Source organism: Erpetoichthys calabaricus, chromosome 7 (assembly GCF_900747795.2).
Source record: "Erpetoichthys calabaricus chromosome 7, fErpCal1.3, whole genome shotgun sequence".
Lineage (NCBI taxonomy): Eukaryota > Metazoa > Chordata > Cladistia > Polypteriformes > Polypteridae > Erpetoichthys > Erpetoichthys calabaricus.
In genome coordinates this window covers 167616447-167631407 of record NC_041400.2, presented here as the reverse complement: position 1 = coordinate 167631407, position 14961 = coordinate 167616447, and the positions used below count along the sequence as shown (strand labels likewise).

General features: G+C 37.8%; 1 protein-coding gene across 2 annotated transcripts in view; it reads left to right on the top strand.

The window, feature by feature from the left end:
- Positions 1-14961, top strand: part of LOC114654858 (ceramide transfer protein) — a 118860-nt gene that overhangs the window by 13768 nt on the left and 90131 nt on the right. For both annotated transcript variants that reach the window (XM_028805687.2, XM_028805688.2), the window contains exon 3: positions 8900-9016. In XM_028805687.2, coding sequence (XP_028661520.1) covers positions 8900-9016 — 117 coding nt within the window. The remainder of the gene's footprint in view (positions 1-8899; positions 9017-14961) is intronic.

Below are 14961 nucleotides of genomic sequence, written 5' to 3'. Positions count from 1 at the left end.
TCAATTAAGTCACATGAATTGATTTGCTTACAATTTTTTTATAAACTACTCCAAAGTATTCATGAGGAAGTTTTGAATTATTAATCTGTATGCTTTAGGAGAGCCACATTTTTTTTTTGTTGGTCAGACCTATATGCATACTGGAAAGGGGAATCCAGTCAAAGGTTAAAATGTTGCGCAACAATATTATTTAGTCAAATATATCTTCCATTAAGTTTGTGAACTGGAGCACAACTCTACTAAGGGTGAGAAGGTGAGTGGAGCAGTGTAGCCGAAGGAGGCAGTGATGAAGTGGATGGGAGGCAGGTTATCTAATTAGTCTTGTTCAAGTTATTTTTTTCAGTTTACAAGCAGCCATATAAACAATGAGCAAATTCTTAGATTGTTTTTGCTATTTAACATGAAGCCATTCCAGCACTGTGCCTATTTTAAGACTAGCAATATTTGTGAGAAAAACAATATACACATATACTGCTGGTTTCCTTGAGGTTCAATTATGAAGCAAGGAGAAGCTTAGCAGCATGTCTGCCTAAACTGATAAGGTTCTGCTGGTAAGAGGTGAGATACAGAGAGAACAGATCTAAAATAATTAAGAGTTTGAGGCAATAGAGGAATATCAATAGATAGGAAAGAAGACAAGGGGCAAAATACAAATGTCTAAAGGGTAAAAACAGGAGGGAAGAACCAAATAGTTGGAGGAAAGTGGCTGGAACACTCCGTGTACAAAAGTGACAGGGCACTGGGTTCGAGACCATTGGGTAGCACTTACTGAGATTATGGGTAAACCCCATGAACAAACTTTAGTTGGGTTTGTTGAGTAGGAATTCAGGAACAGTGTTTTGCATTATGAATCCCACCCCCAAGCAGGTGCAGTACAGGGAGGATAGAGGTGTGTTTGGCAAACTTGAAATTAAGCGAAGACGTTTATAAAATGAGTTACACAATACGATATAGAGGCTGGAAACTGTATGCTTAGAGGAGGAGAATGAGAAAGTTAGGGAGTCAAGGGGATGGGTAGTGAGAGTAGATAAAAAAGGGAGACCCTATATACCTAGCAATGAATGAATTTGTAAATAAGGAAGAGAAAAATGTGACTGGAGAGATTGGGACAATAGGGTGACCATTATCATTAAATAGTGAGGTCACCAAGTTCTCCAATCCCTGCATTCCGCCAAACAGTAAAGACATGAGTGGCCTCTGACGTTAAGGGCATTGCTATGAAAAATAGAGGTGCATGTATGCCATGTCATTGCTACGTTGATATGATTTCCACACGATGACAAATAATGAGGGCATACAAGACTATAGGGGTAAGGGAAAGCCTATAGAAGTTGGATCACAATGGAAAAAAGATGGAAAGGAGTAACAATGGAGGGTTCAGTATGCAATCATGATGAAAGAGGTGGGGATGGATAGCCAGGACCAGATGGAATGAAGGGTTATAGCCCAGTAGTGGTAGTTATTCCTTATCAGGCAGAGACCCTAACCCCAACTCCCCCGGAATTAATTAAACCTACTGCAAATTAATGTTGCACACTTAAGTTTGGATGTTTTTGGTCTTGTGTAAAAACTGGAAATACTGGATCTAACTTTCAACCAGTAATTGTAAATGGAAAAAATTGAAAACTGACCACAGTCTGGGCCAAGAAAAGGGAATTTTGGTCCTAGCACTGAAAATGCTTCATACCAGTATTTGTGAATTGTTTAGCAGTTGTCCCATTGACTGCCACAATTTATACTTTAAAGACCATGATGCAATATAAATAGAAAATATTGATTTTGGTATGCTAAAATAATTTGCCTCCAGCAGTGATTTAAGTTCTAAAGCCTATTAGGCATCCCTTATCATTGTCAGGTAGATAATTTCAGTGTTTAAAATGCTTACAGCTAATTCCTCTGGCTTAATTATTTCAAGATGGTTGGTTCCCTAAAGTTTTTTCCATTTTTTGTTTTTATTTACTCATTTGTTATTTGTTATATTAAAATGTAATTCTTGTCAAATCAGTAAATGCTTGAGGGTTTATGTATTAGAACATCAGCCCAACAAAGCTCACCACTTATTTCTTCCAAAAAAACATTAAGTCGAGTTTTGAAAGTCCCTAAAGTTTTACTGTGTACCACACTACTTGGTAGCTTATTCCAAGTGTCTATCATTCTTTATGTAAAGAAAAACGTCCTAATGTTTGTGTGAAATTTACCCTTAAGTTTCCAACTGTGTCTGTGTTCTTGATGAACTCTTTTTAAAGTAACAGTCTCGATCCATTGTATTAATTCATTTCACAATTTTTGAACACTTCAATCATGTCACCTCTTAATCTTCTTTTGCTTAAACTGTATAGCCCGACTTTATATACAGGGTAAAGGGTTGCCTGCAACTCTTTCACAGGAACATTTACAGTAAAGTTTTGTTGTACACAAAACCCAATCCGCATCTTGAAAGAGAACAAGTTAGCAAAGTTTTGAAGGGCAGTGACACTATGATGTTTGGTCTTGAACAAAGAAAACAAATATTTTAACAAAGATGAACTGAAATACAGCATTAATATATTCTCTAACTTTGTTTTTAGACCTAATTTAGTACCCACAAATCAATTTCTCTGTCAAAACATTATCGCTTTGGCATTCAGGGTTATTCTGAGGTGCATTCTGTCCTTTACAGTGTCCTATAACGCTGGCTGACCACAAACTATGATCAGTGTGTACAGCTGCATTAAAATTTGTCAAGTTTGGACCATTAAGAGAGTTCCGACTGTCACTAAATGTAAGGTTTAGGTTTAATAAAGCATGTTCAGTCTGCAGGTTTTAGGCAAAGAATATGAGCATTTTACAACCAGCTGGGTGCCCAGATTACATATAGGTTAATGGTGAGCATCTTATTTTATTATGAAATTCCTCTCTAACTGCATAAGGTAAGACACCATTTGTAATGGTGAATAGACCTTTTTTGAAAGGTTAATGTCCATTTCTGAATGCTGAACCTTTGAAAATTTGTGTCAGGAGCATTGCTGGAACATTCATGGCTTCACATGTGATCAGCAAGCTGATGAATATTTTGTTTTTTTTTCAGTGGTAGAAAGCCCCGTCAACTGAAACATCAGTGCCCCATCTCCACCCCCCTAATCAGTGTTTTAATTTCATGAAAGGACTCGGCACCGCATCAGCATTTGTTACATATTGCAGGCTGACTAGGAAATAATCTAATTTTGCTGTGCTTTCTCATCATTTCAGTGCTTAAATTACCTTTTACACATGGTTTCGGGATGTTCTCTGCATATAGCGTAGTACTTTCTCTGACTTGATTGTGGTGCTGTTTCCTCCCAACAGCCATCACTACTTTGCAGAATCTCCTCAGAATTTAATCTGCTCAAAATGCCATCCCATTTGCTATTCCAGCTTTCACTTGTAACCGATATTGAAACAGCAATGCAACAGTTATCCTTGCCCTCTCCCCTTTTTTTAAGTCATGACAAAGTATGTGATAACTTCCGTAGCGTTAGACCAGAGCATCATTCGGGCACCTGTACAGATGCGTCTTGCGTTCGAACCGAGAATCACTTGAGCTGTAAAAGTGCTGTCAGTACTGCTATTCTTTGGAGAAATCATGTCTCAATGTAGCTTTTCACTAATTATGAAATATCTGCACTTTACCAACAATGAAGACTTCGAGAATGCCCATCCAGCACCCATAATGAAGAAAATTTGGGAGATATACCAGGCGATTGTAGTAAAATTTTAGTGTTTACATTCCGGACTGTGATGCGAGCATTGATGAAAGTCTCATGAATTATAAGGGCAGACTGTCATGGATACATGTCCATCATGTGAAAAAGAGCAAGATGTGGCATAAAGCTTTTGAGTTTTGTGACTCTAAAACTAGATACAATGTTTCATCTGAAATACAGTCAGTATGGTGTTGCTATGTCCATGTTACTGTGTAACCATGGACAATTTTTATACTCTGTGGTATAAATCGTGTGGATCAAGAATTGACTGTCCCATTATGTGGAGGCTAAACAAAAGTAGGACCTTATGGAATCTGTTTTATTTTTTTTTGATTTTCAGTTTTATTTTTTCTTAATTTGGATATGTTTTTTTGCTGTAAGTAGCAATAGCTACAACAAAACAAGTAATAATAAAATGGCACTTTACATTCCTTTTAATGAAACCGCACACTAGCACAATTGAACCTTATTTTGCAATTCCATTCATCAGGTAGGAGCCCAGATCCTCCACAATGCTGTATGCTGAGACTGCAGTAGGACAGTGAGTGCCCTCCAGAATTGTAAGAGCTAGTTTAGTTACTAGTTTGATGCATCCTTGTGAGATGAAGGTTAACTTCACTTTTAGGGTCTAGGATATTTGTTACAGCCTGAGCTGATGTGTTCTCGGCCAGAAAAAACTTTTTGTGCAGGTGAATATGTTCAGAGAGGTACTGTACGGATTCGAACCAGCTATTCCACCTAGGGGTTCCTGGCAGGCTTCCTGAAGAGGGCAGACTTAACCGACATCACTAGTTATGCAGCCTCACTAAAGTATGTATAGTTCTGCCAGTTCTCTCCCACCAAACTGACGTAGCACAAGCAGGTTGAATGTACACTGTTAGGCATAACCCCTTTTAAAACTTCCTGGTATGCTTTTAGACAGTATGATGCATTATCTGTAACTACTGCTAAAATGTCATTAAGATTCAGCTGGTTGCTGTGAAGGGACTGAAGTGCTGCCTGTGAAAAGGTGGAAAAATTGCAGCAATCCATAAAGATAATGTGTGCCAAAAAGTGCTGGTCTTTAGCACTTGTAATTGTTAATTATTTCTAAAGATTCTTAAAACTTAAATGTTTACATATTGAAAATGTGCATCATTTCATCTGTAGCTTCATCTACTGCATATCTTAATCTCTCTATTATAAAAAGAAATCCTGTCCTGATAGTCTACGATACGTGATCTTTCTCGAAAGATAATTTAAAGACCCGTGAGACGAAAGAGACCTGCCACGGTGCGTCTCACGGGAACATAGAACGAGAGTCTTGCAAGACACACCCTACTTACAAGCAATATCAAAAAAAACACAGCTCCAGGGCTCTCAGTGCATATAAAGTGTATAAGGTCAGTACGGTAGAAATGAAATGAATAGGGTAGAAATAAAACATCGACGATTAAACGAAGAAGAAAGAAAAGTGCTGAGAACAGAGACCCAAAAGTGATGGAGAGAAAAAAATGCTAAAAAGAAAAACAATAATCTACGTTCAAATTTAGAAAATAAGGAACGTGATAATCAGCCTGGAACAAGTGAAATGGGGATAAAAAGCACGTCCAATCCGGCTCAGAATTAAATGACAGTGAGTAAAAGACAAAGTAGAACTTCATAGAGATGTTTACAAACGTTGGTGCTAAACACATGCAGAGCAGGTTAGAGACTATGAAACCAGTGAAATTAGAAAGGCTCAAAAAAAAAAAAAGGCTTTTGGAAATGACTATCTAATCTGAACACGTTCAGATATCTTCTACCATGGAATTTATTAATGTATGTGTCACACTATTGACCTATTGTGTTGTAGAATTTGCTCTTTTAAAATGATGCATCTCATACTCCACACACAATACAATGCAGTTTCTAACAATCTGAATCAAATTCAAGATATTTTTGAAATGCATTCCAAATCTTCAAAAAATATTTGTGAACTTATTAGTCTGCTGAACTTCTCATCGGCACATGATTAGTGATGAGCGAACCCTGCAGGGTTTGTTTCACTGTGAGTTTGGCAAAATCATTCATATATTTGGGATCTTCGCCGAACTCCATGTAATTCATTGAAGTCAATAGGAATGAGGAACTGAACTAGTTTTCAGTGGCTTATAGTGGTACAGGGATATTTTATTCTTCCAGAGGGCTAGGGAAGCATCTGCCTACTATGCTGAGTTATTGTGACCACATACGTGATCTGAGTGAGCTGTGAGGCAGCAGTGCTATCCACAAAAGCAAAATGATTACCACAAACAAAAGGAAGCAAATGGCCACAAATTAGCAATAAGTTCAAGAAACTAGTTTGAGATGACATGAGCTTTGTGACATGTTGCTTTATCCTGCTGGAACTAGTCCTCAGAAAATGGGTACACTGTTGCCATATAAGGATGGACATAGTTGGCAATAATACTCTGGTAGGCTGTGGCATTTAAACAATGCTCAATTGGTACTAAGGAGCCTAAAGTGTTCAATGAAAATATCCCCTACACCAATACACCACCACTATTGCCACCCGCCTGAACAGTTGATACAAGGCAGGATGGATCCATGGTTTCATGTCATTGACACCAAATTCTGACTCTACCATCCGAACGTTGCAGCAGAATTCAAAACTTGTCAGACCAGACAACATTTTTCCAATCTTCTGTTGTCCAAATTAGGTGAAGCTGTGCAAATTGTAGCCTCAGTTGCCTTTTCTTGGCTGACAGGAGTCTCGTCCAATATGGTCTCCTGCTGCTGTAGTCCAACTCCCTCAAGGTTTGACATGCATTCAGAGATGCCTTCTGCATATCTCTGTTGTAATGAGTGGTAATTTGAGTTACTGTTGCCTTTCTATCTGCTTAAACCAGTCTGCCACTCACTGGACGTTTCCCTTTTTTGGACAATTCTCTGTAAACCCTAGAGATGTTTGTGTGTGAAAAATTCCAGAAGATCAGCTTTTTCTGAAATACTCAGACCAGCCCGTCTGGCACCAAAAAACTTGCCCCATTCATAGTCACTTAAATTGCCTTTCTTCCCCATTCTGTTCTCGGTCTGAATTTCACCAGGTCATCTTGATGATGTCTGTATGCCTAAATGTACTGAATTTCTGCCAGGTTGCTGATTAGATATTTGCCTTAACAAGCAGTTGAACAGGTGTACTTCATAAAGCAGCTGGTGAGTTGGTATGTATGTATGTACCGTATATACTCGCGTATTAGTCGATCTCGCAGATCAGTCGAGTGTATTGTTTAAGCCGAAAATTACGAAATTTGTTATGACCCGCGTATAAGTCAAGGGTAAAACTTGACAGCTATCGGAGATAGAGGGCGACAATCAGCTGCTAATGGCGACAAAACTCACTGTCATGTCACAGGCATTCCCCTCTGTGCTTGGAGAAATGCCAGACTCGTTGACTCGGCAACTAATCCTTGCATGTGCAGGAGTTGCTAAATGTAAACAAATTTAAACAAAGGCAAGATGGCGTCGATATGTAACAAGGGAGCGAAGCGAGTGCAGAAAAGAAAACACTCGGCAGACGATGTTTTGCACATTATCTCTGAGTCGGACTCGGAATCGAGCAAGAGAGTGAGAAGCCGGCATCAGCTGATCGGACACCAGCCAATGCCGCGCCAGCTGAACACATTCGTGCAGCCGATGCACCTACCGGACTTCACAAGACAGCATGGCTTGCTGTTGGACACGACAGATCACCCGCTGCTGGACTACTTCAGGCTGCTTTCTCCTGATGCTGCTTTTCAGCTACTGTCAGACGAGACAAACAGGTGGGCAGAGAAATTTTTTGAATCGCAGGCTGCGCTTGCATCGCATTGATAGCGTACGTTGCCTTGGTTCTTTTGATTCCAAATCTGGTTGCACGTGGCAGCTAATGGTATGTTTGTTATCCAAAACCTGCAAAAGCTAATGCTCAAATTCAAGTATTTCACAGTTTAAAGAATTATTTAATGAAATTAGAAAAAAACTAGCTAATTAGCAATAGTATTGCTGGCATTATTTCAAAGACCATGGGAAACGGCAGATGACCGGTGACTTAACACCGTGAAGCGTTGAGTGTACAATGTCATTACCCAAATTCTATGGACAATTGTGTTGCCCCGCGGGTAAGTCGATTCTGTTTTTTTGAATGAATTTTAAGGCATAGATTTTTCGACTTATACGCGAGTATCTATGGTATGTATGTATGTGGCTGGTGAGTGTGTGTGTATATAATATATAAAATATCTTTGCACTCAGAGTTCTAGTCATGGGGCACAAATTAGCCATGCCGGCTTGTTTTGATGTTTGGAGCTGCAGCTCTGGGCGTAGCAAAGTGTGTCTTTGGTTTTCAGGCTATGTGCAGATGGTTTACACTTTCTTCCATGAAGAAAACATTTTGCAAACAATCCTTAATCCTTATTCATTTATAGGTATGCAGATTTTTTCTTTCCCCCTTGGGTTGTGGCTGGCTTCTTTGGGCATGATGTGCTACAACAGCAATCAGTATGGTATATGTAGTGGCAGTACTCCTAATGTTCTCATTGTGGTCGGGTAGTGTACCCCTCAAATTAAAATAGTGCAAGTGTGTGTATGGTGCAGGGTGGAAAGCTGGAGTACTGATTGGATGGTGTCATTGTGTCATCGAAGTAGCTCGGCAAGGATCTTGCAACATGCATGCATGCAAGTTCTGTGCATTGCTGCTGCAGTTCTGTGTTCCTGGGGAAAAATGTTTAACCCATTTATAAGGCGAATTTACATGAAAATTTTCAGTGAACGAATACAGCATATTCAGTACGAAAAATGCTTGGTGAATTTTGAGAAAAGCCAGGAAAAAAATTTTGATAATCAGCACTGCTTATGATTCTGAACAACTTAGTTTTGCATATGTAGTGGGGTGATTTTATTTTTTTATTTTTTTTAATTTATTTTTTTAATAATAGACCATTTGTCAGTGAATTTTAGTCTTCCTTGGGAAATACTGAAAAAAAATTGAGTACCTAGTTTCACATTCTCACAATAGATTGTCTTAAATATTAAATTAGTCAATTTATGTTAATTTAGATTAATTTAGATTCTCATGTAATTTAGTTCCTTTTTTTATGTAAAGATTTAGATTTTTAAGTTTGTTTCTGTTGCTATATAATCTCATCTTAATCATTTTTAATATTTTATGTCTACAGCCTCATGAATTTGATGAATGTCGATTTGATATCAGTGTAAATGACAGTGTGTGGTATCTACGAGCACAAGATCCTGACCACAGACAACAATGGATAGATTCTATTGAGCAACATAAGGTAATTAAAATTTGTTATTTTTAATTAAAGATGCAATTGCAAAACATTTAGCTGATTTTGAAAATGAAAACCATTACAGAAATTACAAAAGTACAGTGATCCCCCGCCTATCGCAGAAGTTACGTTCCAGACCCATCAGTGAGAGGTGAAAATCCGCGATATAGAAAGACCATATAAATATTTTTTTTTATAGTTTAAGCCTTAAAATACCCCTCCCACTCACTTTAAACACACGTAAACTTATTAAAACACACTTTGTAAACACATATGATATGTGGATGTCGGGCTAAGGATATGAGTAACCTCTCTCAATTATTAAAAAAAAAAAAAAAATCTTGGAAGGGAGACCAGTGAGATGAGTTGTGATCTTCTTGGAAGACAATTCGACATCCTGCATTAGACATTTTAACGTCACGCAATATAAGGCAGTGAGACAGAAGGACAGCCGCTGTATAGCTTTTAAATGATCGACGTGCAGAGCGTCAAGCAGAACATGCATCTTGGCAGAAGCAGCACAAAGCTAGTAGCTGATCTGTCCGCTTCTCCTTAGTGTCTGTTAAGCGAGCGCCCCCCACATTCACAATGTGAGCGGGAGAGACGCGAAGTGACGGGAGCGTAGCGCGCCTCATGGGGGGTTGAGCTAAGCAATCGAGACCAGATCATCTCGGAGAGACACTTTGACAACATGCGAGACTAGACATTACAACCTTAGGAAGGAAAACCCGTGAGACAGTGACCAACCCCCCCCCCCCCCAATACACCTCCCCCAAACACCTTCAGAATGCTAGCAGCAGAGATGCAAAGTGGCAAAAAGACAGCGACTGTACAGGATTTTAAATGATTGACACAAAGCGCAACTAGCAGAACACACAGCTGGCCAGCAGCAGCAGCAAGACAGCAGCTGAACCGATCAAATCTCTTTAGCGTGCGTTCAGACCACCTTCACAACGCGAGCAGCGTTAGAAGTCCCACGAGAAACAGATTTAACCATGCCAGGAGCAGGAAATAAAGGACAAATATTGTTTTTACAAAAGTTTTAAAGTAAAAATGAAAATAATACATATGTAACAATTCCCATGAAAATAACAATCTCTTTAAATTGTTTATCTGGTAAACCAAACCCGGGGGTGGGCAAGTGAAGCGAGCAGGGGGCAGAGCCCCCTAGTAATAATAATAAATCCTTGATGTAGCAGGGGCGCGATAGCTGAACCATGATATAGCAGGGGATCACTGTATTCACACTTAAAAAACCAAAGACCTTCCCCCTCTGACCAATCACCATGTGCTTTTCAGAGAAAACAACATATCGGTGTAGCTCCCTTGTTATAATGTGTATTGTGCATTTTTTTTTTGCAGTTTTAATTTGTAGTCAAGTATTACAAATAGGAAAGCAGCCTCTGATAAACTAAATAAAAGGGGTTGTGGAACCCTTTTGTCACTCCTCCTTATTTTGCACAATCTGAAAAATAAGGCTGTAATCATTTAAGTGTTCTTGCACTGGCACCTTTAACACCCTCATGGATGCAAACGCTTACAGTCAGGCATTCACCAAACAAGGCAGAGATTGTTTCAGACAGATACTGGAGTGTGTAGTATGAGCTTACTAATAAGAAGTGTCAGAACATTGTTGGTCTCGGAGCACAATATTAAACATTAAATCTGTAAACTATTGACCATGGTACGAATGTTTACATATTTCTGATTCATTATACTAACAGTTTACCAAATTGCTTGGATTTTTAATTGGTGTGGTGCAGCAATCTTCCCCTGTGCAACTGGAAACTTTATTTTAAGATATTTTTTTTTGTAAATTATTTTCTGTCTCCCTCAATGTGGTTTCAATTATAATTTCTGTCCTCCTAAGCTGTCCAATTATGTGCACAGGGCTGCCATAGCACAGTTTAAACATCCAGTTAATTGATGCATGTATAAACTGAAATCCTTACTTGAATGAGTGAGTAATATAGAACATTTATTCAATTCCAGTTTAGTATTGAACAGAGTTCAAAAATGAGAAGAGATTCAGAGCACAGTAATAAATTTAGAGCTATGATGCATTTTACCTCATTTCCATATATAAAAATACAAATAGAGTTTAACATATAGTTAAACCGAGCAAATTTAATTTGGTTAACCTAACAATCATGACCATATCAGTCCATAAACAGTTAATTATGAAATGGCCAGTTGACCACAGAGGAGAGGAAACCAATCTTCAGTTACATTATTGTGTAATGAGTGGAGCTCACCACATTTATGAGATGGCTTACTTTAATGCACCCTAAGGTTAACTAACACACACGTACATGCACACTCCGCACCACTCACTGTCCGTGATGCCTGTACAGCCTTCACTTCTCTGTACTCCAGACAAGCGCTATCTAGTTTCAGGTTGCACAGACCAGACTTTTGTTCCATAGACTTTTTTTTTTTAATTATTATTTTTTTTATTATTTTCCACTTACCAATGGTGTATTTCTTCTGTTTGTGCTGCTTAGTACGGAAGGCATCCCTTCTTAGCCAGCAAACCTATTGTGGTCTCAGTTGGGGTAGGTTAATTGTGGCTGCCTGCAAACCCCAGGTACCCTGTATTTACTTTAACTCAGTCACTCGTGATGTACAGACAAAATATAGAAGTTAAACAAAAGCAGTGCTTAAAATTAGCAAAAATGAGTAATTACAAAGTCTATGTATGAGCCCCTAATAAAAATACAACCTTGGTTCACAGACAACAAGCTTTAAACCAGTTAGAAAAAAGAATTTGATTAAACTGAAGAGTAGTGTCCAAATACACATCTGTAAGGGAGAATGTCTATCTGAGGATGGCTTGTTGTAGTTCAGAAGGTAGCCTATACCTGGAATCTCTTTTGCAGTCTGCCTGCTGTTGTACCAAAAACTACACGTGAAATTTCGGACCCTGTCATATTACTTACTGGGTACAATTCACTTGAAAGTTTTAATCGTGATAGTATGTGCAAAATAGTTTTTCTTGCTAAGTGTTTGTCTGTACTGTACCAGTTCCCCAAGGGATGGATAGATCCCACCTAGGTTTTGAGAAGTGGATTATGTGACACAAGTAATTTGAGATTTTATCACGGGCATTTTGATATTGTTTGGTTTGCTGTTCATTGTTGGTCCTTTATTTGACACCTACTGTATCAGTAATTGTTACTTTTGTTCTTCATGTTTGATATTTTCAACTTCTCCCAACCATGACTAGACAAAACAGAGTAACCAATAAAGTGTAAGTGTGTGTGTGTGTGTATGTGTGTGTGCGAGCGCGCACGCGTGCATAATGCTAATTTAACATTTTGGGCACCCTTCTGAGATTGCATGATAATTTCCTCTCTCTTTTCATAAAAGAAGATCACAGCAATATGCCATTTTTTATTAGAGAAATGTAGACAAGGGGATGTTTATCAGACCAAAATTCTCAGTGTATCATTGAGTTGTATGAAATGTAAAAAATGGAATGTGCAAAAGCTTGGGCATCCTTTTAATTGCATTAATTTGAAGACCTGTAGTCATTTAATGCTGACAGGTTGCAGCACAAAGTTGTTTAGCTCATTAGACCTTAAACTACAAAGACAGATGCAACCAATCATGAAAAAGGTTATTTAACATAGGTAATTGCTAGTTGTACTTGTCCTTGGTTCTCTCTTAGAGAGTGGCAACATGGAAACCTCTAAAGTACTCTACTGACCTAAAAACTAAGATAAATTGTGTTATGAATTGGGAGAAGGGTACAAGAAAGTATCACAAAAGTATGGACTGTCTGTCTCCACAGTCAAAAATGTAGTTAGGAAATGGAAGGCCAGAGGAACAGTCCTTGTGGGAAAAAAAAAATGTTGTAGGCCAAGAATATATCTGAAAGGCACAGCCGAAGGCTGGTTAGAATGGTCACAGACAAACCACAGACCATCTCCAGAGAGCTACAAGAACCCGACTGAACTGGCGGTATTTTTTATGGAAGAATGGTCCAAAATACCACTAGCTAAAATTCAGGGACTTGGAAGTGGCTATAGGAGGTGTCTAAAGGCTGGTATTTTAGCAAAAGGAGGTTCTAAATATTGATGGGATTATTCCTTTGGGGTGCCCAGATTTATGCACCTACCTATTATTGTTTAAATGCAAATTAAATTTGTTCTGTTGGTCCAATAAAAAATATTTCACTACTGAAATGTTGCTATTTCCATAAGGTATAAAATATATTAAAATGAAGTTGCTGCCTCAAAAGCTTAGCAAGTTATAAATTGATAGTGGATTTTATTAAACTTTTGCATAAAATAATATAAATTATGCATGCTAATGTGTATACTTTTTGGATGGAATAATTCTTAAATCCTTTGGTTATATTTCATAGCTTGCATTCTGAATTGGGCTGAAGAGAGTATTGCAGTTCTCGGATTTACTAGAAATAATTGTTTGAATTAGCTTTTTAACCTGGAAAAATTTGTTTTCGGCAGTATTGTAATATGCATTTTAAATGTTGTCAGACATAAGTTGTGTGCCTGTTCAGTGACGCTATAAAAAGTGACAGTATCTTGCTTCTGTTTGTATCATTCCCTCCAGTTAACGTTTTTCTGCATTCAAAGGTTTGTTTCATCCATCCATACCTTTCCTTTGACTTTCTGACAATTTTACGAGAAAAATAGGTATCATCTAAATATAAGGAAAAGCAAATGCTTTCCTAAAGAGATCACCTAGTGGCAGCATTTGATGCGAAATTAGTTAACTTCATCAGACTACATACTGAAATTGATTAGATAAGTATTAGCTAACCCATGAAAGGGCTGTATTGGGGAGCGCAACTTTTTTTTTTAATGTATGTGTTAAAAGTATCGAGTAATCAGTGGAGTCATGGTCCTGTGCTTAACCTAACTGAAGCATTTCCTTCATCCGTGGAAATTTTTAAAATGTCATTTACATTGCAAGATAATGACAATTCTACTTGGTGACCAGTGCAAAAGCCAGACTGAAACTTCTTAAGATGTGATGGGTAAGCTAATCAAGAACTACATATTTATCAAGAAAAGTTCAATTTTGAAATTGTTTTAAAGTTTTGGGTTTAATTTCTGATTTCATGGCAGTTCATATTTCCTATTTCTCAAATTAGCAATTGTTTTAAACAGTACATACAGATTTTATTTCCTCTGCTAGTCTGGTTTAATTTTCAGAATGGACCAACATATTTATACCTTTTCTTTTTTTTAAACTGTAACTTTAGTGCTTAGATGGAAAGCAACAGTTTTGAACCTGTTAATAAACTGCAATTACTCTCATTAAACCAAATTGCATTTCTTTGTGCTCTAATCACTTTTGTATTTTGAATGAAGTTCAAATAAATCTTCTATATTTTATAGCAAAACTAGGGGGCTTCGCTCGCCAACCCCCGGGTTTGGTTAACCAGATATACAATTTTAAAGAGATTGTTTTCATGGGAATTGTTACAATTCATTATTTTCACCTTTACTTTAGATCTTCAGTAAAAACAATATTTGGAATTAACTTTTCTTCAAGATCGCATTAAATTTTGATTCAGTGTTTGGACTTGCATTGTGACAACGCAATGTATAACTTGCCCGTGAGTGAATATCGTTTCTTTTTGATGTTTTTATCTTCCGCACTATCACCACCAACTGCCTCAGCATAGTCTATTGATACTCATTTAATTAATTTGCGATGTAACCGATCAACAATTTTTGTGTTAATTCGTTTGACTTCGTTTCTCGCTGCTAAATCTACGTTTTGAGCATCGAATGATACGAACACGAACAGATTATAGTAGACTTGGATATTTTGCCTGTAGTATTTGTGGATTTCACTTTCACCAAATAAATCTTAATTCTCACAGATATGCCTCTTCATTGGGAAGAAACACTACTTTTCCCTGATAGCAACACAAATTATAGGATCTACAAGTCTCCAACTTAAACTTTAAAGCC